At 36.0% G+C, this 26,884-nt stretch overlaps 1 protein-coding gene across 11 annotated transcripts in view; it reads right to left on the bottom strand.

Moving 5' to 3' along the window:
• spegb (striated muscle enriched protein kinase b) overlaps positions 1-26,884 on the bottom strand; it is a 164,317-nt gene that overhangs the window by 11,040 nt on the left and 126,393 nt on the right. For all 11 annotated transcript variants that reach the window (XR_015499785.1, XR_015499786.1, XM_087268254.1 and 8 more), the window contains 19 exons: positions 25,933-26,105; positions 25,739-25,851; positions 23,388-23,556; positions 21,417-21,516; positions 18,458-18,658; positions 17,816-17,873; positions 15,607-15,684; positions 15,342-15,514; positions 15,195-15,221; positions 13,533-13,685; positions 13,364-13,406; positions 13,094-13,162; positions 10,394-13,004; positions 10,167-10,316; positions 9,857-9,973; positions 8,337-8,504; positions 3,118-3,240; positions 2,665-2,829; positions 317-1,094 (listed from right to left, as the gene is read on the bottom strand). Coding sequence is in view for 9 of the 11 variants with exons in the window: in XM_087268254.1 (XP_087124380.1) it covers positions 317-1,094; positions 2,665-2,829; positions 3,118-3,240; positions 8,337-8,504; positions 9,857-9,973; positions 10,167-10,316; positions 10,394-13,004; positions 13,094-13,162; positions 13,364-13,406; positions 13,533-13,685; positions 15,195-15,221; positions 15,342-15,514; positions 15,607-15,684; positions 17,816-17,873; positions 18,458-18,658; positions 21,417-21,516; positions 23,388-23,556; positions 25,739-25,851; positions 25,933-26,105 (5,469 nt within the window). In the remaining 2 variants the exon portion in view is untranslated. The remainder of the gene's footprint in view (positions 1-316; positions 1,095-2,664; positions 2,830-3,117; positions 3,241-8,336; positions 8,505-9,856; positions 9,974-10,166; positions 10,317-10,393; positions 13,005-13,093; positions 13,163-13,363; positions 13,407-13,532; positions 13,686-15,194; positions 15,222-15,341; positions 15,515-15,606; positions 15,685-17,815; positions 17,874-18,457; positions 18,659-21,416; positions 21,517-23,387; positions 23,557-25,738; positions 25,852-25,932; positions 26,106-26,884) is intronic.

Below are 26,884 nucleotides of genomic sequence, written 5' to 3'. Positions count from 1 at the left end.
AATAATAAAAATTAAAATAAAAAATAAAATAAAATAACGCAGGTTTTTGATCATGGAAGCCAGGAGCATAAGCAAAATAAAATAAAACAAAAAACAAAACAAAATAAAACATTTGACAAAGAAATTAAATATACAGATCTGAAAACATAGAATGTGGATAAATCTCGATTTACATGATAATTCAGTTATTTAACATCTTATGATATCATACGAAATACTCAGTTACATTTACATGCGACTGAATTTTACAATTTGCTCTTGACATAAAAAACAGCCATGAAGTTACTTCATGACACTTAAAAGTCAATGCACTTACCTTGCTTTCTCATCCATGAAGGTGTAAGGTTTCTGAGGGACTCCTTGCCTCAGCGTTGAGTCTCCAGGCTTTCCAATAGGGGTCCTTCGGCCTGATGGAGTGATGCGTCCAGAAGGCGTGGCTCTTCCACTAGGGGTCATTCGATTGGGTGTCCCAGTTCCCTCCCCTACAGGACTCAGACTTGTAACCAACACCACTGGAGGCGACAGGGCAGGAGAGGGCGTATTTGGGGTGACTGGAGTGACTGGGGTGACAGGAGTGACCGGAGTCACTGGAGTCGAGGTGGTTGTAGCAGGGACATACATGGGCACTGAGGAGATTGGTTTACCAATAATGGGAGGAGGAGACACTAGAGGTGGAGGTGACACTGGAGGAGTTTGGGATGGAGGTGAAACCACACTGACTGGGGTCTGAGGTTTGGGCAGAATGACCGGAGGCGAGGGTTTGGGTGGAGGTTGTGGTTGTGGTTGAGCTGCAGGGGATGCTGGGGAGGGTTTGGCCATAGTAATGTTGAGGGTGCTTTTGGCTTTGGCAGGGGTTGGAGTGCCAGGCGATGGAGTTCGAATGTCAGGCACGGGACGATAGGTAGGTGTTGATGATGCAGGAGGAGGCGCAGGCTTTACCGGTTGGACTGTAGAGGGCGCTGAATTTGTTGATGGTGCTGGTTTTATTGCAGCAGGCTTCATTGCAGGAAGGGTCATGGTGGACGTTACCACTGCAGGAGCGGGAGCTGATGAAAGCGTTTTGACTACAACTGTGCCACTGGACTTCTGGGGCTCTGTAGAAATGAGTTTACATTTGAAAAATGAAGATGTGTAGATGGATTTGTTTATTATGCTTTAATTAGTCAAGTTGTAACAAATGTTACAGCCGTTACAAAACGTAGTAGAATAAGTGTGTAATCACTATACCACCTTTAGCAACAGACATATAATACATTAATATTTAACTGAGGTGTTAACTAAATTTAATCATTTTCATTTTTAATATTCGTTAATATTCTTTCCCTGGCCTAACATATTTATTGAGGTGTACAAAATTATGCAGTGTGACCTGCAGTGAGTAATTTGCATGTATTGCCTTACATCAGATTTTTAATATTTCTGTTAAACTTGAAAAACAAAGATGTGCAGATGGATTAGTTTTATTATATTAGTCAAGTTCAAGTCAAGTTAAGCTTTATTGTCATTCTGCTACATGTGTGGACATGCAGTCGACCACGGGGGTACATAAATAAACAATCATAAACATGAAAACAAGACTGAACGTAAGAGCTATTTGAAACCTATACATATTGTAACTAACATACTGGAGCAGTAATCTAACTACTAACTATACATATACTATAAATACTTAACTATACGCAGAACCTAAAATAGACTTCAATATTAGACAGAATGCTATACTGTTAAAAGGATAGTTCACCCAAAGATATTAATTCTGCCATCATTTATAAATCCTCCAATTTATTCCAAACCTGCTTAAGTTTTTTGTTTTGTTCAACACAAAATACTTCTACAGCATTTGTATTTCCTACGATGGATGTCAGTGGCTACAGGTTTCCAAAACTCTTCAAAATATCAGCTTTTGAAGAATGTTAAATTTGAAGTAAAATAAATTATGGCATAATTGTTTGGGTGAACTACTTTAAAGGTTGGAGGGGGTAATATTTTTGGTTTTAAAAATAAGTGTATTATGCTTACTAAAACTGCATTCATTTAAAAAATGAGCAAAAACATATTATATTATGGAATTACGGAGTAATGGATTTTTTTTTTTTATTTAAAGCTGAATTTGTAAATCACCTTTACTGTACATTTTAATCACATTATTTTACTCTTGATTTTCAGGATGAACACCTAAAGATTCTCAAATGAACTTATTTACTTGAGAAGCAACTCTAGTTTTCTTTAAAAAACAAATAGTTTATTGAGGCAAACGTTAAAGTTTATTAAAAGCAAGAACTGTAATTTTGAGAATTCTGCTAAGTTTCTAAAATGTCTAGATTTAAGGATGTCCAGATGTTTGTTGCATTTAATGATATGACTTTAAGAATGTAATACTTTGTTCTCTGATTTTTTGAAGTAAATGGTGTTTGTGATATTGCCATTCCAATAGCAGGAGAAAAAAAAACACTTTATTTCTAAAAACAAAGCCATGCATCAAATAAACCTCTATAGTATTTAGCTTAAAATTCTTAGTCATTTTAGTAGGTTTCACCCATATTTGGAAGATTTTGACATGCTTTTGTCTGTAAAAGTAAAATCAAAAGTGACTCAAAATATATAAAACAATTAAAAGGATTGGCTGCTGACAGCATGAAAGAGTTTTAAAAAAATTCAGCGCACCTGTTGAGTCCAGGACCACTACTTCAGACAAGCTGCTGTAAGGTCCCTGACCAGCCTTATTGACGCAGGCCACTCTGAACCTGTATGAAGCGCCGGCCGGAAGATCCAACACGTTATAGTAACAGTCAGCAACACCTGTGGCGACTATCAGCCAGTTATTCTCACCTAGGAAAAAAAAAAAACATTTTTAATTGCAAAAAAAATAAAAAGTGGTTGTAATGCCCATCCTTTCCAAAAGAGGGCAGTAGAACAGAAGGAAGAGATTCATGATTTTCCTCAACATCGGCCACTGTTATAGAACTTTGAGAGATTTAAGAAAGGTGGAGGGTGAATTTTAAGCGAGGAGCAAAACAATATTAGCATTAAGAAACATTTATGATGTTTGTATTTAAAATGATATTGGGAACTGCAGCTACATCATGTTTTCAACACACTGAATGAATGATGACTGACCCTCTGTCTTCCTCTCCAGAGAGTAGGTGCAGGGTGCCGTAGTGTCTGAGGGTCTCCATACCACTAGAGCAGTGTTTTTATACTTCTGAGGAACCTCGGGTGTCCCAGGACTATTAGGCAGACCTACGGAATAATATGTAGAAAATCATTGTTTGCTTCATGTGTTTTGTTTGATCATCTTTTATTCAACAAGCACAAATAAAATTGATCAAAAGTTACAAAAGGTAGTAAAATAAGTGTGCAGTCATCTAACACCTTTTTATGGTATTTTTCATGGTTTATTATTCTTTCCCCCAACATATTCATTCACTGAAAATAAAGATTAATTAGATTTACTCATTTTTTAAAAGTGGTTGCAAACAATTGACGTGGGCTGAATTTAAACAAGCAAAATAAATTTAGTAATGTTCAACTTCATTTGTTTGTTTACATTTAGCCCATATAAATTGTTTCAAGGACTGGTCAGTGAATCTTTTTTTTAGTATTGGGGTGTACAATCCATTTGAGTATTAGTAGACTGTCTGCTTAATATCTGTTGATACTGCTGCTAAACAGACATTCAACTACAAGAAACTTTGCAGGTACATGTCAACTTACACTAACCCTAACCCAACCTAACAGTCTACTTATAATCTAATGAGAATTAGTTGGCATGTGGTTGCAATGTAACTTAAATTCAACAAACGGACCATCAAAATAAAGAGTGACCATTTTAGGTTATGATCTTAAGTTATTTGAGATTAGGTACAGTAAGTACTGTAGTACTGACTAATCTAATGTATATGCAAAAATATGTCATTATACCTACAGAAATTATTCATTTAAAAGAGAGATCTGTAAGAGGAGCATTAATTTCGGCTGGGCACTATATTTTTATATATTTGTAATTCCAATGGTTAAAATATATATGGTAAGCGGCCTTTTTTCTCCTAATATTTTAAAATATATTTTGCATTAATTACATACATTTTAAATATGTGAAATCTGTATTATATATTTATGAATCTAAAAATCCGATATGAATATAATTCCACCATATGATTTGAATATCTCTATTTAGAAAGATTTCATTAATTTAGATCTTTTATATTAAGTGCATCAGTGAAATCCAAGCATGGACTTGTATGTCATATATGTAGTTTGCATATATTACTATATATCAAATTTCTTTATGGGCATAGAAGTAGGGCTGTTTGATGTTGGAAAAACTGGACATTGCGATATTTTGTTTTGCCACAATATATATTGCCATATGAATCTAATTTCACCATTTAATCTGAATATCTCTATTTAAAAAGATTTCATTACTTAAGATCATTTTATATGAAGTGCATCTGCATACATTTTAATAAATTACAATGAAAAGTAAATAAATAAACAGTGCTTTTTGGGTATTCAAGTACAGAAATTGAATAATCAAATATAAAACAACATGGTCATCATTGTATAAATAATGAAAAAATATTAATATTTATTTATTTATTTATTTATTTTTAGCCTTTTTGCCTTTATTGAGAGGATAGGAAGGTATTTTAGACAGGAAACAAAGTGGGAGAGTCGGGAAATGTCCTCAAGCCGGCATTCGAACTCAGGATGCCCTGAAGTGCTAATGCACCATATGTCAGCGCGCTAAACACTAGGCTATTGCTATTTACTGATGAAAAAATATTAATATTTAATAATATCTTTATCTGTTAATCTTTCATAAATAGTCTAATCTTGTGATATGACTATTGCAGTTGCACACATTGCGATATCAATGCCCAAACAGTATTGTTCAGCCCTTATTAAAAGACACCTTGAATCATTGAAAATTAAAAAAAAAAAATGTTATTTTGTAAGTTTACTATTGTTGTCCAAAAAGTGCAGCCTTGGTGGGCGTAAAAGACATTTTTCAATAGCATGAAAATATTAATACAAACCCCAAACATGTGAATAGCAAGTGTAAGAATTATTGTATTGTACAAATTATTGTAGCTGATAAAATATGTTAGAAACAATGTGGCTCAGTGGTTAGCACTGTCATCTCACAGCAAGAAGGTCGCTGGTTCAAGTCCTGGCAGGGCCAGTGGACATTTCTGTGTGGAATTTGCATGCTCTCCCCATCTTCATGTGGGTTTCCTCCGGGTGCCATGCGCTATAGTTGAATTGAATAAACTAAATTGGCCGTCTTGTACGAGTGTGAATGCGAGAATGTATGAGTGTTTCCCAGTGCTGGCTTGCAGCTGGAAGGGCATTCTCTGCGTAAAACATATGCTAGATAAGTTGGCAGTTCATTCCTCTGTGGCGACCACTAATGAATAAAGAGACTAAGATAAAGGAAAATGAATGAATGAATGAATAAATGAATGAATAAACAACATTTGAAATGGATCAAAAACTTTTATCAAAGCTTACTTAATATACTGAACAATTCTTGTCTTAAAACAAATCTGAAATGTTGAACTAGTAAATAAAAATTGCTTCAAAAAACTCGCACTATTGTCTGCAATCTCTCAATAGTTATTTTATTTTATTTTATTTTTGACTGTGGGAACCCTGTCTATAATGGGATGTTATTATAATAGGCACATTTAAGACATTGTAATGTAAAAAGCCTCCATAGATTCAGGTGAGTCAACTACAGTACATGCTATCTGCACCTCTGTGAGCAAGTCACCTTTCCATATTAATCAGCTGTGAAGCACAAAAAGGAGTGAATAATGTATGGCCTTCTGTTCTGGAGAAAATGGCTTTGTGCAATGATAAGCGGTGCATTAGCTTGCTTACAATGTTAGAAAGCCAATGGCATTCCCTTTCTCAAGGCTAAAAGTGCACCTTCCTAGATCTAGCTGTGAGCAGTGTGCTAACTCTTTAAAAAAATTGAACTGTTTTTTCAGTCTCCCACTTTCAATTCTGTCCCAGCCTTCACTTTTTCTGAGAATTTCTAGAACGTTGGATTGTGGCACTTCTATTCTTATTCCCACCTTAAGGGGTTTTCACATTGAGATTGGTTTCCCGACTGGATTGTATTTATTTTCAATGACAGATCTAAGGCAATTTCACTGTGGAGATGTCCAATGACATGTTGGCTTTGAAAAAAGTGATGCATGTATAGCGATCTAATATACAATCTTGATATATAGAATAATATGCAAATTACATATATGACATACAAGTTCATATTTGAATTTCATATTAATAAAATACATCATATTTGCAACATATATTTCAAAATTTCAAAAAGGTTTTTTACATTCATGTTTTGTAAACCATGATAATTACAATTAATAGTGATCAGCTGAGGACAAAAAAAGGAGGAAGATGATACCCTGCCCCCCTTAAAAAAAAAAAGATAAAAAATTATATATACATACACATTACAGTCAGTTGTTCTTTTAAGAAAATTAGTCTGTTCATCAAGGCACTATTTATTAAATGTAAAATAAAGATAAATTGTTAAATATTTATTCAAACTTTAAATAACTTCTTTTCTTATTGTATGTAGTTCAAATGAAATGTTTCCTCTAGTCATTCATGTGACTCTTAAGACTAGAGTAATGAAGCTGAAAATTCATCATTTAAATTGAAATAAATGATTAAATTAAATGATAAACTACTTTTGAACAGTTATTTTATAGTGCAATAACATTTCACAATTTTACAATTGGTTCTGTATTTTGATGAAATAAAATCTTTTGATGATGAAAAACTTTTGACTGGTAGTGTGTATATATGTGGTGTGTTTTTTGAAACAATCACTCTAAAAAATAATAAATAATATTCTTTAAATTAATATTTGTTATTGGCCACACAATTGAAATGTTATTTTTGTTTTGTCAGTGTAAATGTTAAGCAGTTTAACAGTGACTAAAATGGAGGGGTTCGTGGATGTATTCATTTTGGGTGTGAAACAATAGGCAGTCGGTCAGTACTGAGTGAGATGGTTTCTTAATTAAAAGAGGCACTCAAGATATTTAGTTGTGATTTGGGTTTACTGAAGAACTTGGTATACAAATGGAACACACAGTATGTGTGCTTTTTTAAAGACACGCACACTGCAACACAGTATACCACAAGTGACTGTTATATCGTTTTTGCAAAGCGAGTTAGATAGCAGGTGTGGTAATCCAGCATTATTTTTTTGATAGGTTTATACTTTGTACCTCAATGTTGGGTCAGATCTACACACCGCTGCTAGATGTCAACACTAACTCTTATTATTATTATTATATTATTAAAATCTTATTATTATTATTATTATTGTTGTTATTATTGTTGTTGTTATTATTAGTATTATTATTTATATCTTGTGTCCACTGAATATAACTTTCCCTGTAATTTATAGTCGACTCTTTATTCCAGTGTGATAACTAGTAGTCAGTCAACAATTTCAACCAGTAGTAGCCTAATATACTTAATTAATTAATAATAATAATAATAATAATAATAATAATAATAATAATAAACCTTAAAAATTTTACTTTCCCTTTGCTTAGTCCCTTTTTTTATAGTTTTATTTATTTATAAAATATATTTTTATAAATCTGTAATATCATCTAAACTTATGACACTTTCAGTTATTAAATTTGAGGTGCTAGGCTGTAGCACTGAATTAAAGAAGACATAGGGACAGATGATTTGCAGAGAATAATAACTAATGTGCGTCCTGCAGCTGTATTAAATGACACAATATCGTTATGTTATATACACAGCAGCCAAAGTAGGTCAACAATTACATCCCTGAAAGACATCCGGAATAAAGCAGGTTGTCTGCTTTGATGACGATGACACAACCTTATAGTAAATCTGTTTTGTTCAAATGCACTGAGAAATGGACAAAAATACTCCCATTTTCAAAATGGGGTGTCCTCACTTATGCTGAGCACTGTATATTTAAATATTTATTACGCATTTGTAATTCCAATGGTTGAAAACATATATATGTAAACTGCCATTTTTGCAATATATTGAAATATATGAAATATGCTTTATGATTTTGTACATGTGAAATCCAAATATAAACTTATTTATCAATTTGCATGTATCTCCTTATATCGGACTTCTACAGTATATGCAATGCATAAAAGACTACGACAGAAATGATCAGCCCTCTAGATTTGCTACAAGTTATACACTAAAGCTTTCCCCAGCAGAATATAAAGTTACCAGTTAGCTATTTAGTTAGATCAGCTGGACTAATTTGCTTTGGCTTGGTCTTTTTCTTGTGTTGGACTTACGAGCGAGGGACACAACGCATGAGCTGGTGACTGTGGCCAGTGGGTTTGCAGCCACACATTCATAGAGGCCTGCATCCTTCTTGGTGGTCTTCATAATCATCAGCAGTTGTCTCCCATCGGGGCAAGATATCATATTCATCCTGGGGTCAATCTCAAGTGGCTTCTTGTCTGAGAATACACAACATTTCAATTGAGAATGTTAGTTGTGTAAAGTACAGTTGAGGTCAAAATTATTTGCCCCCTTTGAATTTTTTTTCCTTTATTAAATATGTTGCAAATTATGTTTAGCAGAGCAAGGACATTTTCACAGTATGTCTAATTTGTTTTATTTCGGCTAGAATAAAAGCAGTTCTTCTTTTTTTAACTTAAGGTCAAAATGATTAGCCCCTTTAAACTATCTTTTTTTTTTTTTGATAGTCTACAGAACAAACTATCGTTATACAATAACTTGCCTAATTACCCTAATCTGCCTAGTTAACCTAATTAATCTAGTTAAGCCTTTAATTGTCACATTAAGCTGTATAAAAGTGTCTTGAAAATATCTAGTAAAATATTATTTACTGCCATTATGGCAAATATAATATAAATCAGTTATTAGAAATGAGTTATTAAACACATTAAGTTTAGAAGTGGGTTGAAAAAAAATCTTCTCTTCATTAAACAGAAATTAGGGAAACAAATAAACAGGGAGGCTAATAATTCAGCTCAGCTAATATTTGTGACTTTAACTGTGGCTTTTACGAAATATAAATCTCTACAAGCTGCTTGTTCTGCTGCTTGTTTACATTTTAGACTTTGGTGGCATTACTGATATTAACTTTGAGGTGAAAAGAGACTTTTGTATTAATAATATAAAAATAAATAGCTTTGGTTATTTCAGCACAACAATTAATGTATCAAAGCGGGCATTATTAAAGAATAACTTTAATTCTTAAATGAATGAATTAAAAGATCATTTAAACTTACATGATATCATATCCACAAATCTGTTTATCTATAATATGTAACCTTGGACCTTAAGTTGCACATATATATTTTTGGACATAGTCAAAAACATTGTAGGTGTCAAAATTCTCAAAATTAATATTATAAAGATCATGATCCATTAAGATGTTTTGTACATTTACTATGGTAAATATATCAGAACTAAGTTTTTGCTAAGTGTTTTTTTTTTTCATTTAAATTGTATCAGTATTTTGATTTTAAAATGGTTTATCACAGCCAAATCCTGGAAACTGTGTCAGTTTATTTTGGCATGATGTCAAGCTAAAAGTATATTATGCATTATATAAAACTTTCAAACTACTCAATTATTGCCTTAGATAGTCTATTGTAATTTACTGAAAATTAATTAATATAAATAAAATAACACAAAGCCAATATAGTGAAACAAATCTATATAAAAGAGACGGCACACTTGCAATTTTATTAGATCAGTCTCTATGGACATTGCTTTCAATTTAGGCCAGATTATATTATCTTTAGTACAACAGAAGCTAATATTAAAAATTCAATCAGACCTTTCATCCATGAGATGTGTGGGTGAGGACTGCCAGCAGGGAGGCAGCTGAGAGTGACAGGATCTCCCTCCAAGAGTACATGGTCCCTCAGTTTGATATGGAACACCGGAGGGAAGTCTATTTTTTGATTGAATGATTAAAAAAACCGTGAGACAAGCATCATGTATCTTTCACTGCTGTGCCAAAGCAAGTACATATTCATAATTGACTCAATGATTATTTTAGGTTTATGACAAAGCAGCAAGTATTCAAACAGATTTCTCTATTTCTGCAAAGTTACAGTGAAATATACAAGTAAAATGTGCAGTACCAGATGTTAGACGTGTATATTGGCGAGACCGTAGAGAACCATTCTCTCTAGCAATGGAAGCTGGGATGTCTGGTTGGGAAACTGTCTTGTCCTTTTTCCCTCGAGTCAAGCCCCATCGGTCCCACCGTGATCTGCGGTCAAGTTCTGCATCTGGAAAAGACATTTAATGCCCTTTAAAATTAGAAGAACTGACAACAAAATAAAGCAATGAATGAAAAATTGCATACTTTTAATAGCTGATTCTGACTGGATGCTTGACATAGAATCAAGAGATTCTGATGAGGTCCCTTGCCCTGACTGAGCAGCCAGTTGGTTTTGTGGGATACCCATTCTCTTCAGACTGCCCCCCTCAGAAGTGGAACGCCTTAGTTTGTTGAATATAGGAGTCCTCTTGGTCTCCATCTTGCCTTCACTGTCATCTTTCCTGTCCTCAGAATGGCTCCTAATTCTTGTAGATAAGCTTGCCATGGTGCTGCCAATCTTCTTGCGCATGGCAAGAATAGGTGACTCAGAAGGTGCTTTAGACTCAGGCTCTGGGGGAGGCTCAGGACCCCCATCCAACCTCATCATCTCAATCTCCTTCTTCTCTTGGGATCCCCTCCGTCCCAGTGCCCAAGAAAGACGACGCCTGGGTGCTGAAGCCTCCTCCTCTTTGAGCTTCTCCTCCTGCTTTTCCACTGATGGGGTCCTTTTCAAGCGCATGGAGAGTCGCCTCATGAACCCAGGGTCCTTCTCTGCCTCTCGAAGATCTTGTACTGATTTGGACTTCTCCTCCAACCTCCTTGGCACAAACTCTAAAGGAGCACCAGTTGGTCCAGGGCGATACATTTCTTCAGCAGTTTCAGGAGAAACAGTGGAGGGCTTGTCTTCAGTCTTCTGAAATGAGAAACGTTTGAGACTACGAGTTAGAGAAGACTCACGTTTCTTGAAGCGAGCTTCAAAAACCTCCTCGGATGCAAGGTCCTGGATGTTGCTTCCAGGAGATGGCTCTCGCTTAGGGGAGGCGCGAGTGGGTGTCTTAGGAGGACTTGGCTCTTTGGGAGGGTGTTCAGTGGAGGCAACCCGAGAAAAGACTGCAGGATGCTCAGTTGTTTGGTGAAGATCTGATTTGGATGAAGAAGTTGATGAAAGGGTTGGTTCTGAGATGTGTCTGGAAATGGGTGCATAGACTGGAACTGATGGTGGAGTGGAAGTTGGTGTAGGAATAGGAACAGTGTCAGATTGGGTATTTGCTGGGACAGATGGTACCATGATAGTCTGCATAATACTGGCATATGCGGACATCCTACCATCTGGGAGCACTGTGCGTGCAGGGGGAGATGGGGTAACATAGGTTGATACACTCTGGGGACTGGATGCTGGGGCAGCTGTTGGGGTCACCATGATTGAGTTTGTGGAAATGATAAACTCTGGAGACTTTGGTAATACCTTTACATCACCCTCATATTCCTTAACCTCAATCTTTGGAGTAGGAGGCTCAGTTTCTTTCTCTGGCTCCTCATCTTTTCTTGTTTCCTCTTCCTCAATTGTTTCGTCCACTATAGAGGTCTTTTTTTCAATTTCAGCCACTTTTTCAGACTCTTCCCTGGTTTCCTCTGACTTGCTCTGGTCCTTTTTCTGTGCATCAGAATCCCAAGATTTCTGATCAACACGTCTTCCTTCTTCCTCAGTCTTTGACACAGCAATAACCTCTTCAGGTTTATTGTCCTTGTAGACAGATTCTTTTTCTTCAGTTTTCTTCTTTTCATGTCTTTCTTCTTCAGGCATTTGAAGTTTTGGAGTGATTGGGCGAGAATCTTTGACAGGCTCTGTGAGAGCAGACATGGATATTGCTTCCTGTAGGCGTCTCTCCTCTATTTGTGCTAGAGGAATCTCTAGAGGTGCTCCGATTCTTCTGTGCAGGGGCATGGGCTCTGAATCCCCCTGGCTAAAGGAAGCACTCTTGCGGAGAATCTTTGTCTTTGGGATGTCATCTCTAGGTGACTCACTAGATGCCGCTCTAACAAGTGGAGGGTTACCTAGACGAGATCCCCGCACAAACCGCTTCTCATCTCCCATACCTAGTGTCTCCAGCAATGGGCCTCGTAATCCACTCATCTTGTTGTCAGCAGAGCCACCCCTGAGTAGTCGCTGCCTCATCAGTTCCAGTTTCAGAGCATAGTCTTCCTGGCTAAGCTTTGCAGCACCTGGACTTGGGCTTCTCCTTGGAAGCTCCATAGATACAGACTTTTGTAGAATTCTACTTCCATCAGTAGGACTTTCTTCTGTGCCCTCCTCTGGTTTGATATGGAGCTGTAAGGCACTGTCAGCCGAACTCCCTCTGCGTAACTCTCCTCTGCGACGTCCTCCCTCTGGCTCATCTGACTCCATGCTTGAACCTCTGCGCATTGGTCTCTTTGCCAGTTCTGCTCTTTTGGCCAGTTGTGATGGTTCCTCATCAGACGACCCTTTTTCATCTTCTGTTGTAGTCCTCTTCTTGGCTCTACCCCTAGCAGATGGATCTCCACCTTCTCTCTCTGACATCTCCACTTCCATTGGCTCGGACTTCGGATGGAGTGAAGCAGGCCTCTCAGCATTTCCATTCAATTTACCTGTCATGTCATCATCACCTACAATTTCGGTCAGTGACATTCTAGATCCTGAGAATTCCACGTTGAGTGGCATGGGAATAAAAGGCAACTCATCGATGTCTTCATCTGAATCTGAAGATGATGAAAGTGGTGGTGAGCCTTTTTTCAGATGTCGCGGAACAGCAATGGAAATATGGCTGGAGGAGTCATCCAGTAGCTCAGGTACAGACCTCATCACCATTTTAGATTTGTAGCTGATAAGCGATCGCTAAGAGAGATATGTTAACATTGTTACAATTAAATAACACAAAGTATTTGTAATGTTCTAGACACTAAAAAAGTCAAATATTATCTTACCTGCCATTTTCTTCTGGACAAAAACTTTTTAAGGGACTCTGTACTGATGCTTTTACCCTTGTTGAGGGTCTAAAACAATAAAAGGCGAAACAATTAAGCTATAGGGTGTAATTTCATGGTTTAAAATTGTTTACAGCATAAATGAACAGCAAGATTTTAATAGATACAACAGTTTAATGCTAGATGACTTGTAAAATGAGCCTCTTTCCAAAAAAAGTGAAGTGTTCCTACAAGGGCACATTCCTCTTTACTCCTTCACTATGCCTTTACCTTGAACCAGGGGTGGCGAAGACATTCATTAGCATCAGGCCTCCTGCAGATAACATTAAACAAATTACCAGTTAACACAAAGTGCTTTTAGCAGTGAAAATCATTTTCTTGACAATAAATTATCGACAGGAGCGTGGTGAAGCAGATAAGAACCGTTGATTCCACTTACAATCTATCAGCCACCAGCAGCTTGATGACGAATCCCTTGGCTTCATGGCAGAGGTCTGTAAACATGCTTTCTTCAAAAGCCACATTATAATTCCTGATGTTGAGAACAGAGCTGCGGTCGTTTTCCCCAGCAAAAGGAGAAACTCCAGTAAGACTGAAAAGAGATCAGTTTTGTACATCTTAAATTAAATCAAGTGGCAGAATAAATGATAATATAATATAATATAATATAATATAATATAATATAACATAACATAACATAATATAATATAATATAATATAATATAATATAATATAATATAATATAATATAATATAATATAATATAATATAATATAATAAGTTCGTAAACAATTTTTATAGTGGATTGAAAAACTCTAGTCTGAAAGTTTAAAGTAGTTTCAAAGTTTCAAAGACATTTGAAACAGTTGACACAGATAGATAAGTACATGTAAGCTAGCATGTTTCTAGCATGGATTGGAATATTTCTTGCTAGGCGGTTGCTAAGGCATTGCTAGGGTGTTTGACTGGTTGCTAAGCGGTAGCTAAGGTGTTCTGAGGGGTTGCTAAGGCATTGCTAGGTGGTTGCTAGGGTGTTCCAGGTCATTGTTAAGGTTTTGCTAAGGTGTTCTGAGTGGTTGCTATGTGGTTTCTAGGGTGTTCTAAGTGTTGCTAAGGTGTTGCTAGGGTGTTTTATATGGTTGCTAAGATGTTGCTTAGTGGTTGCTAAGGTGTTCTGAGTGGCTGCTAGGCGGTTACTAAGGCATTCTAGGTCATTGCTAAGGTGTTGCTGGGTGGTTGTTATGGTGTTCTGAGTAGTTACTAAGGCATTGCTAGGTGGTTGCTAGGTTTTTCTGAATGGTTGCTCAGGCATTGCTAGATGGTTGCTATGATGCTCTAGGTGGTTGCTAAGGTGTTGCTAGGGTGTTGTTAAGGTGTTCTGAGTGGTTGCTAAAGCGTTGCTGGGGTGTTTTATGTGGTTATTGCTAAGATGTTGCTTTGTGGTTGCTAAGGTGTTCTAAATGGTTTCTAGGCAGTTGTTTAGGCATTATAGGTTGTTGCTAAGGTGTTGCTAGGGTGTTTAATATGGTTGCCAAGGGTTTGCTAGGTGGTTGCTAGGGTGTCCTGAGTGGTTGCTAAGGTGTTGCTAGGGTGTTCTGAGTGACTGCTAGACAGTTGTTTAGGTGTTCTGAGTGATTGCTAGGCGGTTGCTAAGGTGTTAATAGGCAGTTGCTATTGTGTTCTGAGTGGTTGCTAGGCGGTTGTTAAGGTGTTCTGAGTGGTTGCTAAGGCATTGCTAGGTGGTTGCTAGGGGCTCTACGTGGTTGCTAAGGTGTTCTGATGGGTTGTTAAAATGTTGCTATGGTGTTCTGAGTGGTTGCTAAGGTGTTGCTATGGTGTTCTGAGTGGCTGCTAAGGTGTTGGTAGGATATTCTGAGTGACCGCTCGATGGTTTCTATGGTGTTGCTATGGTGTTCTGGGTGGTTATTAGAGAAACTCCTGTAATACTGAATACAAATAGAACTGTTTTATACATTTTATTTTAAATAAAGTAACAGAACAAATATATAATATAATATAATATAATATAATATAATATAATATAATATAATATAATATAATATAATATAATATAATATAATATAATATGGACACTTCCCTACCATAAGTATGTCAGAACACCAATGGGCCTGTAAGAACAAAGAAACAGTTGAATTGTGTGAAGGACATTAATGTATTCATGACACATAAGAGGCTGCATGCAGATTTGTTCGAAAACTGTTTTCTGATAGAGGGACCAGGTGCATTACCAGATGTCCGTTGCCTTGGAGACGGGTGTCTGGTTAACAATCTCTGGGGCGACAAATTCTGGAGTGCCATATTTGCAGTACTGTGCCTCATCAGGCATGAACTTTACAGCATTTCCAAAATCACATATGCGGATCTGATCGCTACTGTGGTCTGCCATGAGGATATTATCAGGCTGAGGGAAAAATAGAGAAGTCTAGTCAACACGTCAGTTCAATACCATGATTATTGTTTACTTGAAATGACAGTAAATTGCGTAACATTTACCTTGATGTCTAGATGAAGTATGTCAAGCTGATGGAGATAGTTAATACCCTCCAACAGCTGCCTCACGCTGGATCGGATCTGAGGTAAACAATTCAGACAGTTTAGGCACACACGCCACTTTTGCTAAACCCGTCTCTACAGAAATTCCCTTAGTAAATCTAAAGCTTTTCATCTGTGAAATACAAGAGTTTGTTCTTTATCCTTTTCATAGCTAGAGAAATAGCCCAAGAAAAATCTAACATGACAGCCTGTTATAGAGTAGTCTGTTTGAACATATGAAACTTTTCTGGTCTATTTGCACCTGTTTATATCTGGTATTAAGATGTGTTTTATTGCATAATTGACCTTGTTCACTTTTGACCACATCCAAAGGTACTTCTTGAAGATGTATTGAAAATGTCTGATCCCTGAATGCCTGATTAATGGTTTTATTTATTTATACGGTACCATACCACTTTTTTTGGCACCCTTTCGAAAGGGTCCCAAACAGGAGAAACGGTACCAAAAGGCAGAGCTTGATGCAGCTGAACGCTTTTAGTTTACAGAGATACATCATTCTCTTACCCTAACCCTAAGCCAAAATGAAAACAAAAACCCGCCATGTTTGAAATACACACCAAGAGATTACAGCAGAATTATATATACATATAATAACGAGCCATGGTTGACCCGGGCTCAAACGAACCTTGTCGTCGTCTTGATGAACAGTCACAAAGCCAAAAAGAAAACCAGATTTACGTTTTTGTTCTTGCATTTGTCGTGCATCTATATGTGAAATAACAAACTTCTTGAGCTCATGAGAATAACGTGCGTCAGAACGTCAGAAAGATGGAATTGCTCTTTAACAGAGCTGCTGCTGAAGATTACAGACACGGATGAGAGGTCTGCTCTGACTGTGGACTATATTGCATATATATTACCCCTATATATATTTCTGGAGAGCACCAAATATGCCCCGGGAAGTATGTTTTTTTTTGTTTTGTTTTTTTGCAGTTTTTGTTTTTCGCGAATCCAACAGAGGCCGCTGTGTATGCTTTTTGAGATCTTAAATTTCTCTTGCGAGCGGCATTCATGCCTGCTGTTCTTGTGTACATCCATCAGAGCCTGCTGTTGACTGACTGACTGACCGATCCACTGATCTACCCTCCTCCTTCCCTAAACCCAACCAATAGCATTTTAAAAAGCATGATTGACCCAGTCACCTACTTTCCTAAACCCAACCGACAGTTTAAAAAGCAATCCTGAAAAAGAAAAGCCCTCGCCTGATTTTTACCACGTTTTCAGATTTTACCACATTCTCACCCTGATATTTACTTGTTTATTTTATTTTTTAGCTTCTGTTTTTGTCTTAGCCGCTTTTTGGAACCGTTCTTTGCCAGACTCGAACCCAGTCACCATGATCAACTCCTCTCGGCGTCTCAAGTGCACCGACATACATAGAAAAATACTGAACAAACTGGTAACAGCGGGAAAAGCCATCCTTAGGGAGGTAAGCAGTTAGCTGGTAAGCACAAAAAGGAACGGCATCATTGCGTCCTGTAGTGTTCATTTTGTAAACAAAATGCAACCATACGTACTTCTTGCTACATAAATCGCAAACTCAAACCCCGTCATCATGGTTAACTCCTCTTGGCGTCTGCCGATGTACATGGAGAGCTACTGGAAAACTTGGGAAAGTACTGGAAAACTGGGAAAAACTGGGAAATTGGGAAAGGCGTCCAGACCTAGTTAAGCTGGCAGTAAAAAGGAACATGGTCATTGCACCCTGTAGTGTTCGTTTTAAAGACAAAATGCAACCAGACATACTTCTGGCTACATAATTCGCGAACTCAAACCCCATCTTCGTGGTCAACTACTCTCGATGTATCAAGTCTGCTGACATACATGGCAAGCACCTGGACAAACTGGTAACAGTGAGAAAGTTGTTCATACGGAGGTAAGCAGTCAGCTGGTGAGCACGAAAAGACACAAAGTCTGTGTTGATCATTTTTAAGTGTATACAATGTTAAAATATGTGACCCTATTTCAAAGTATAACCTATTAAATGTTCAGCTTAAACGTAGGCCTTTACCAATAGAACAAAGTGGACAAAATTAACACAATAAAATGCAAAACAGAAATGTTTACCTTGTCTAATCTAAATCAAACAAGACACATCATAATTCCAGGTGTAAACAAGGCTTTTGAAAGATTAAACTGGTTTACTGACCTCGGACTCCAAGATGGTTGATTTCTTTGTAAGCCTATCGAGAAGCTCCTCATGGCATCTTTGCATGTTGTCAAAGACAATCACAGTGATGGAGAAAATCAACTCATTATCACTACAATGCGTGAAAGAGAGAGTGTGATGGAGCGAGCTTGAAAGTGTGATAGTTTAAACAGCCCACTAGTGAAAATGTATCTGTTTTACATACCATTTACATAACAATCAGCTCAGTGTTGAACTGAAAAATTACCGTCTTAGTGTTTGTTTGTTTGCTTGTTCTAAACTGTTTAAATTACAGATTTTTATATGTTATGGCATCTATTGAAGTGCATTTTTAATGTAAGAAGTCCTCTCTCTGCTTCCTCTAAAGACTCTGATGGATCCATAACCTAAACAGTATGTGACAGTCAATGGACAGATAGACCAAAGTCATATAAAGCGGCTGCATTTTAGGCAGATGAGTAAGTCAGGAGTGAACACATTAAAAGTCTGTGAACACATTAAAAGTCTGTGGTGTCCAGATTACAAAAACAGCTGTTCTCAATGCAGAAGGACTCTATTCGTCAGCAGTTCTGACAATGAACATAACTGAGATTATTATTAAAAAAAAATTAATTAGCATTTATGGGGGCTCAACAAGGATACAGCTCTGTAATGATGATGACAGCATTCTTCTTCTCAAAGGCATCATGAAAATAGAGGATCCTCTCATGGTCCAGATGAGAGAGGATGTTCAGTTCTCTCAGAGCGGATGCCTTTCGTTTAGCCCGAGCAGAAATAAACTTGGCTGCGTATTCCAGCTTTCCTGCCTTCTGTATCACCCGCTTCACATATGAGAAAGCCCCTCTGAGAAAAGAAGGTTTCACATTAAATATCAGACAATAATAACATATGATGTTAATTGCAAATTAACTGACAATCAGGGGTGCATTTCCGAAATCCAATTTGCAAGTTCCGTCGTTACAAACATAGTTCGTTGATTTGGCGTACCCCAAATCCATCGTTCCAACGAGCATTCACAAACTGCCTCGCAAACATGTACACATGCAACTACACCTCTGGAGCTAGTTAGAATGTATTACAGGTAATAATGCTGTAAACAATGTTCAGTTTCTTTTTTGCTTTTTGCTCTATAAAACCTAAATGTATCATCAGGGGCCCTTGGTCTTCACTTTGTTTTTCTTTCATATATTTTCAACTTTATATAAATGTCGACAACTAATGACTTGGATTTTATGAATCACCAATAACCACAGTTTCAGCTTCAAATCTTTTCTAATTTTCAACAGAAAAAAATCACCTACATGTTCCAAGGTGAATAAAATAACAGCAAATAGAAATTTTGGGTAAACGGTCTAGCATGCTTTTAGAGCAGACAGTTCAGAAAACAGCTAATATGTGTTAGTGCTGTAGTGTCTGTTTTCAGCAGGGTTAGGTCCTAATAGAACAGTGGCAGTTGGCCATGAAGATTATAATTAAAGCACAGAGAGGGAGAGAGCGACAGCATGAGCAGAGATACAGCGCCACAATGACTGTGCTCCTCTCCGCCCAGTAGAGCGCTCACTGTACCATTGTGTCAAACATATAACACTGCTTTAAAATGAGGCTTTGACTGACTTATGTTGAATAATTTCAAAGTTGCATGAGTATGTTTACATGGACATAAACAATCTGAATTTAATGCGATTAAGACCATGTAAATCACACATGAACAATGCATCTGGAAAGTATTCATGGCGCTTTAATTTTTTCACACTTTTTTATGCTACAGCCTTATTCCAAAATTGATTAAATTCATTAATTTACAAATTCAAAATTCAAAATTCTTAACACAATACCCCATAGTGACAATTTGATTATTTTTTTTAATTATTGCTAATTTATATATATATATATATATATATATATATATATATATATATATATATATATATATATATATATATATATATATATATATATATAAACACATGTACAGAAGTATTCACAGTTTTTGCTCAATACTTTGTTGATGTCTTTTTGAATATGATTCCACAAGCTTGGCACACCTGTCTTTGGAAATTTTTGCCCATTCCTCTTTGCAGTAGCTCTCAAGCTTTATCAGGTTGGATGGGATGCGATGGTATACAGCCATTTTCAGATCTGTCCAGAGATGTTGAATGGAACTTAGATCTGGGATCTGTCTGGGACACTCAAGGACATTGACTGAGTTGTTGTGAAGCCACACCATTGATATTTTGGCAGTGTGCTTTGGGTCATTGTCCTGCTGGAAGATGAACCGTCGCCTCAGTCTGAGGTCAAGAGCACACTGAAGCAGGTTTTCATCTGAACTTTCATTCATTGCTGCATTCATCTTTCCCTCTATCCTGACTAGTCTTCGGGTTCCTGCTGCTGAACAATATCCCACAGCATGATGCTGCCACCACCATGCTTCACTGTAGGGATGGTGTTAGCTTGGGGATAAGAGGTGCCTGGTTTTCTCCAAACGTAACGCCTGGCATTCACTCCAAAGAGTTCAATTTTAGTCTCATCAGACCAGAGAATTTTGTTTCTTACGGTCTGAGAGTCCTTCAGATGCCTTTTGGCAAATTCCAGGTGGGGAGTGGCTTCCTTCTGTAAGGTTCTCATCTCTCCACAGAAGAACACTGGAGCTCAGACAGAGTGACCAATGGGTATTGATCACCTCCCTGACTATGGCCCTTCTCCCTGATCCCGCTTAGATGGACAGCCAACTCTAGGAAGAGTCCTGTGAATACTACTGTACATGTGATTTTTTAGTTTTTTTATTCATATTAATTTGCAACAATTTCAAAAAATACTTTTTCACATTGTCATTATGGGGTATTGTGTGTAGAATGTTATAGAAATATATTAATTTAATCCATTTTGGAATAAGGCTGTAACAAAAAAAAATAAATAAAAAAAGTGAAGTGCTATGAATACTTTCCGGTTGCACTGTATATAATGTACATTGTATACGTGTACAGTGACAATAAAATATATTCTATTCTATTAACTAGTAATGAATAGCTTTTAACAGTGAAAAATGTATTATACATAAGCATAGTTAACCTGCAGTTATAAAATATTTAGGGTATGTCTATGTGTACATGTTTAATGAATGTGTTTATGTATTTTGGTTAAAATTCTTCAGAATATTTTCTTTTGTGTTCATTAGCAGAAACTCATAGAACATGTTTGGTTGATTTATTTCTTTAATATTTATATTAAGGGGTTCTGGGTCGTTACTCAATATACAGAACTTGTGCAAATGTAATAAAAAGTCTCCAGAAATATTTTTAGTGCCAAAAAAACTTCAAGGGTGTCGCGGCCTCTTCTGAGGTGGCTGAATCATCCTTTGATTGCGCACCATGAAATTGCATACTTCCCGACCAAAAGTGTGTTTTCAATAATGTCCCAACCCTTTTTCCGTCTGATGCTTTATTAAACTTGAGAAGTGTGTGTGTGTGTGATGAGTCAGAAGACCTGAGATCTGTCATCAGTGAGAGCTGATGGAGTTTGCTTTGAGTTTTCTAGGCCGTCAGAGGAAATCATTAGAGATAAATGGTGCGTGTCCAAATGTGGCTCCGGGCGGATGACTCACCTCCCAATTTCCTTGTGCACATCATAGTAATCAGTGAGCCTCCGCATCTTTCTGAGGATGGACGCCTCATCCTCCATCGGGTCGTCTTTGTACTGTTTGGCTATGTGGAGAAATTCAAAAATGGGTAAGATTTGCTTGATCAGACTGCACATACAGTATTTAGCCTTTCTAACTGCGGGTACAGTAATTAACTAATTTCTAATAACAGATTTCTTTTACCTTTGCCATGATGACAGTACACAATATTTTACCATATATTGATCAAGACACCAGTATTCAGCTCAAAGTGACATTGAAAGGCTTGACTAGGTTAAATCAGATTATCTAGGCAAGTTAGAGCAATAAGGCAAGTCATTGTATAACTATGGTTTGTTCTGTAGACTATCGAGAAAAACAATAGCTTAAGAGGGCTAATAATTTTGACCTTAAAATGTTTTTTAAAAAATTAAAAACTGCTTTTATTCTAGCCGAAATAAAGCAAATAGGACTTTCTCCAGAAGAAAAATTATTATCAGACATACTACTGAAATTTCCTTGCTCTGTTAAACCTCGTTTCACAAGAGGGCTAATCATTTTGACTTCAACTGGATGTAAGTTATGTCTATAAATGATGTTTGTAAGAGTGTTTATTGACATTTTGTCTTGAAAATACAACTTAAATACTTCCACTTTATCTATTTTAGGCTGTCACAGCCTCCTGAATCAAATATTCAGCTTCAATTACCATGAAATAATTGAGAAATTTTTAGTCTGAAAAAACAGAAAATAATTTTTTCTCCTTATATTAACTCATTCATGTTTTATAATATGAATTAATAATATGATGAAAATACATAAAACATTTTATTTCAGACATCTAGAGGCAACTATCTAGGTTGAGGTTAGAATCTTGAACTTAAAGAACAAAAGGGTGGAAAATAAATAAATTATTAATTTATTGTTTGTTTGTTTGTTAATTTGTCATGTTGCCTTTGCCTAATAGCTTTTATATGTAGAGAAGTATAATACTGTGCATATGTATTTAAAAAAACAACATACTTTTATTGTTATTGTTTTTGATGTATTGGAATTATTGTAATCATTGTGGGGTTTTTTTTGTTTAACCTCTCTTGGAAACATGTTGAAAATGAGCAAGTCAGCTATAAAACTCAAACTTATACATATAGTTTTGTCCAGTGTAATTGTGATATGCTTGTTAAATAAATAAAATCAAATTGTAAACTTGGTAACTGGTTTAAATAGCTTAAAAATAAGCTAAACAACAATTAGTAACAGAATCAAGCGTTCCCTATCACTTTTAAGCATTTGGCATTATTTTTCATTAATGATGGATTCAGTTTACTATAACTAATACATTTGTTGTATGCCATTCTGAATGAATATTATATTTATATTGCATAAATATAAAGACATAGAATTAGTCAGAATTATTAGCCCCCTGATGTATTAGCCCCTCTGTTTATTTTTTCCCCCAATTTCTGTTTAATGGAGAGAAGATTTTTTCAACACATTTCTAAACATAATAGTTTTAATAACGCATTTCTAATAACTGATTTCTTTGTGACATTTAAAGGCTTTATTAGTTTAATTAGTTTAACTAGGCAGGTTAAGGTGATTAGACAAGTAATTGTATAATGATGGTTTGTTTTGTAAACTGTAAAAAAAAATAGCTTAAAGGGGCTAATAATTTTGACCGTAAAAGGGTTTTAAAAAAATAAAAACTGCATTTATTCTAGCCGAAATAAAACAAATAAGACTTTCTCCAAAAGAAAAATATTATAAGACATACTGTGAAAATTTTCTTGCTCTGTTAATCGTTATTTGAGAAATATTTAAAAAAGGAAAACAAATTCAAAGGGAGTTTAATAATTCTGACTTCAATGTTATGTCCCTTTGAAAGTGTTGAATTTATCACTTGGTTTATGACATGAGGCCACCATGTGCTTAAAAATATATCCTTTAAATGCTTACTGGTGTGGACGGTCAGCTCAGCCTTGCAGGACACAGAACCGGCCAGATTCTTCGCAGTACAAGTGTACACTCCTGAGTCGTCTGCTTGAGTGTTGAGCACCACTAGAGAACATTCATTGTCATCATACACAAATGTGAAATGGCTGCTTTCGGACAGAAGGGTGTCTCCCTGAAAGTCAGAGAAAAAGATGTGGAAAAGATTAACTGAGCAGCCATCACACTTTCAAATGCATTTGCGTAGGTTTGAGTACTGAGGAAATTAGAAGATGGAATAGGAAGATGGCAGGAGATGGAATATCCAATGGTATCATTAAAAGTAAGGCTGCACGATATGTCATTTAACATCGATATAGCAGTGTGCGCATTTGTAGTAGTCACATCACAAGACATGCAATGTTGACTTAAGAATATATTTGACCAGGAACACAACAAAAAACACAGTAACTTCAGAATTTAGAGTAAAAAAATTTATTGTCTGCATGTGTTTTTAAGGCCTGTGACCATGTGTGCATTTAAAGAGAGTTTAAAGCCTTTATACAAAAGAAACTGCATAGTTTGTAACTTTACTAAGGGTGACTTTATTGAATTATTTTTTGATGAAGACTATGCAGTATTATTTTACATTTGACTATTCAATTAGCTAGATATTGTTAGACTCCCCAGAAAACAAGAAAGCACTGTTTATTTCACTTTAATCTTTGCTCCAGTGGATTTATGTATGACCAAGTTGGTTTATTAAATGTATAAAATAAATTGTATACAAATTATATAATATATGAAATTCAAAACATATATTTCATATATTATATAAAATATATGAAATAATACAGCAGTGGTCACCAAACTTGTTCCTGGAGGGCCGGTGTCCTGCAGATTTTATCTCCAACCCTAATCAAACACACCTGAACAAGCTAATCAAGGTCTTACAAGGTATACTTGAAACATCCAGGCAGGTGTGTTGAGGCAAGATGGAGCTAAACCCTGCAGGGACATCGGCCCTCCAGGACCAGGATTGATGACCCCTGATTTACAGGATGTGAAGATGCACTTAGAGAGGCGACATGGCTAAAGAAAATATCAGACAGACAGTGTAATTTAGAGATCAGCAGGTGGAAAAGGGGCTGGCGTGGTTTGACTTCAAGATTTGGATCAAAGGCAGATTTTAGTGTTTTTTTTTAATCCAGGTGCACATGGGTAATGGAGGGTTTATATAAGAGTTTAGCCCAGAGAACTAAAAGTGTCAACTTTGACATGAGCATCATGAATAGCTTATGGAGAAACAGCCAGAATTATTGGTCAGCAGAAGGTGCGCTAAAGTGCTCCCAGTTGCTCTCAGAAAATGTATTTCTCTGTTCATATTAATAAAAGAATAATCCATTGTATTTTTTTTATATTTACAATGTAATACATTTTATTTTAATCATTTATAAATTAATAAATGTGCACTCTCTGCACTGTAAATATAAATTTGTTAAGCTTACTTAGGGTTAAATTGAATAGGGCTAATTGAATTGTGCAAAGTAATTGCCTTAATTATATTATTGTATTACATATTTGAAGAGTTCAGATGCAAAAATCTCTAAAAGTCGTTTGAAATGTCCTTCAAAAATGAGGAATTTTTTCAGGCTCCTGTGTGTAGGTTTAGTAATTTCAGGTTTATGGCAAAGAATACACTGTTTTAAATGTCTATAAAATGAAATAACACAACATACACATAGGAGTCTGATAAAAATGCTCCTTTTTTATTTAAATAATTCAGACGGCACTTTTTGCATCTGAACTCTTAATTTATTTCTTACTAATATATTAAAAATATTCCTTACTTATATTGAGTGTCATTTACTTATACCATTTAAGTTTTGTTGACTAAACTGAAGCTCTAATCTGATTTAGTACAGTTTGATTATTTTATTTTTATAGAAATCTCAACATAACACAACAGATTTAAACAGATCTGAATTATGTCTCGCGTTAAAAAAACAGACAACACTTAATTTTCTACATTTATTTTCTAGTCTGCCACAAAGCATGCTGGAAACTAGAAATCTGCCTTGTTTGGCTAACCCATTCAGTTAAATTTCAGTCTAATACAATCAACCTTAGTTCATGTAACTTGTTTCTATTAAGTTTAATAAACTTTCATTAAAAATATAAGTCAAAGGAACTCATTTCATTTAATTAATTGCACTGCTGCATTGTGTTTTGACCCTTTGTCCATTTATTTCTGCTGTTTAAACGCTACAATTGTGAGCCAGAAATCTCAAATATCAACAGTCGAGTTATGACATTTTTTAAAAGTTGAATGGGTTTGTACATAAAGGCAAATAAAATCCCACAATAAAAGCACACACCTTGTACCAGAGGATGTCTGGGACGGGCTTTCCTTCAACCACCACTGCAAATCGAGGAGTCTCGCCTACATTCACATCCAGGTCTTCCATAATTGTCTCAAAAGTTGGTGCCACTAGTGGGGAAAAATCAATGAGAGTCAGAATACAGTAAGTGCATGAACAGCCATAATGAATGCAGCAGATATGAAACATGCCTGCCATCTCCAGGGTGAGGACACAGGAGTCGCTGCCGTACTTGTTGTTGGCAATGCAGGTGAGCTGGCCAACATCACTGCTCTTCACCTTACACAGCTTCAGTGTGTGCTGGTCATCATCAGGCATGCTCAACTCAAAAAGACCCGGTCGGTTAGATAATGTCACTCCTCCTCTGAGAACATAATTGCACGACGGTTTAATATTTTAGATTATATGGTTATAGTATATGATTAAATAGATACAAGAAATGTAAAAATCTGTACACAGGTAGGTATAAAGGCAGGCACACATGGGAATTCCGAAGATCGGAAGATTTTATGTCCATGCACATGTTGCGAGAAAGTTTATATGGATTTTTTAGACCGTGTATGCCAGCCTTAAAGGGATTTTAAAGAGAATTTTAATTCTGTCATCATTTACTCAACCTTGTTTCAAGTTTCTTTCCTCTGTTGAACACAAAAGAACATAAGACCTTGACTTATATAGCATATGGTTTTCCTACTATAGAAGTCAATAGTTACAGGTTTCCAGCTTTTTTCCAAATATCTTCTTTTGTGTTTAACAGAAGAAAGAAACTTATAAAGGTTTAAACCACCTGAAGTAAAATAGTGAATACATTTTAATTTTTAAGTAAACTACCCCTTTAAAACTATTCCAACCCAATACTGCAATTAATGTAATCTTAAACATCATTTCTTAAATTTATAATATTACAACTAACAAAAATCCCAAATATTAACAAAATATTAAAGAAACGCCAATACAGTTCTGTCTCAATAACAACAAAGAATTATAAAAAGAAACAAACTGCATGAATGCAGAAGACTTGGTCATGTGAGTAATATTTATTATTATTATTTTTTTACTACTACTACTATTACTACAATTGTTACTATTATTGCAATGCTTTTTTGTCCTTTTTAATGCTTGCAAAGCAATATTCCCTCATTT

This window comes from Danio rerio, chromosome 9, assembly GCF_052040795.2.
Source record: "Danio rerio strain M-AB ecotype USA chromosome 9, GRCz13ab, whole genome shotgun sequence".
Classification (NCBI taxonomy): Eukaryota; Metazoa; Chordata; class Actinopteri; order Cypriniformes; family Danionidae; genus Danio; species Danio rerio.
Note: the sequence above shows the minus strand (reverse complement) of the source record. Positions and strands in the feature narration are given on the sequence as shown.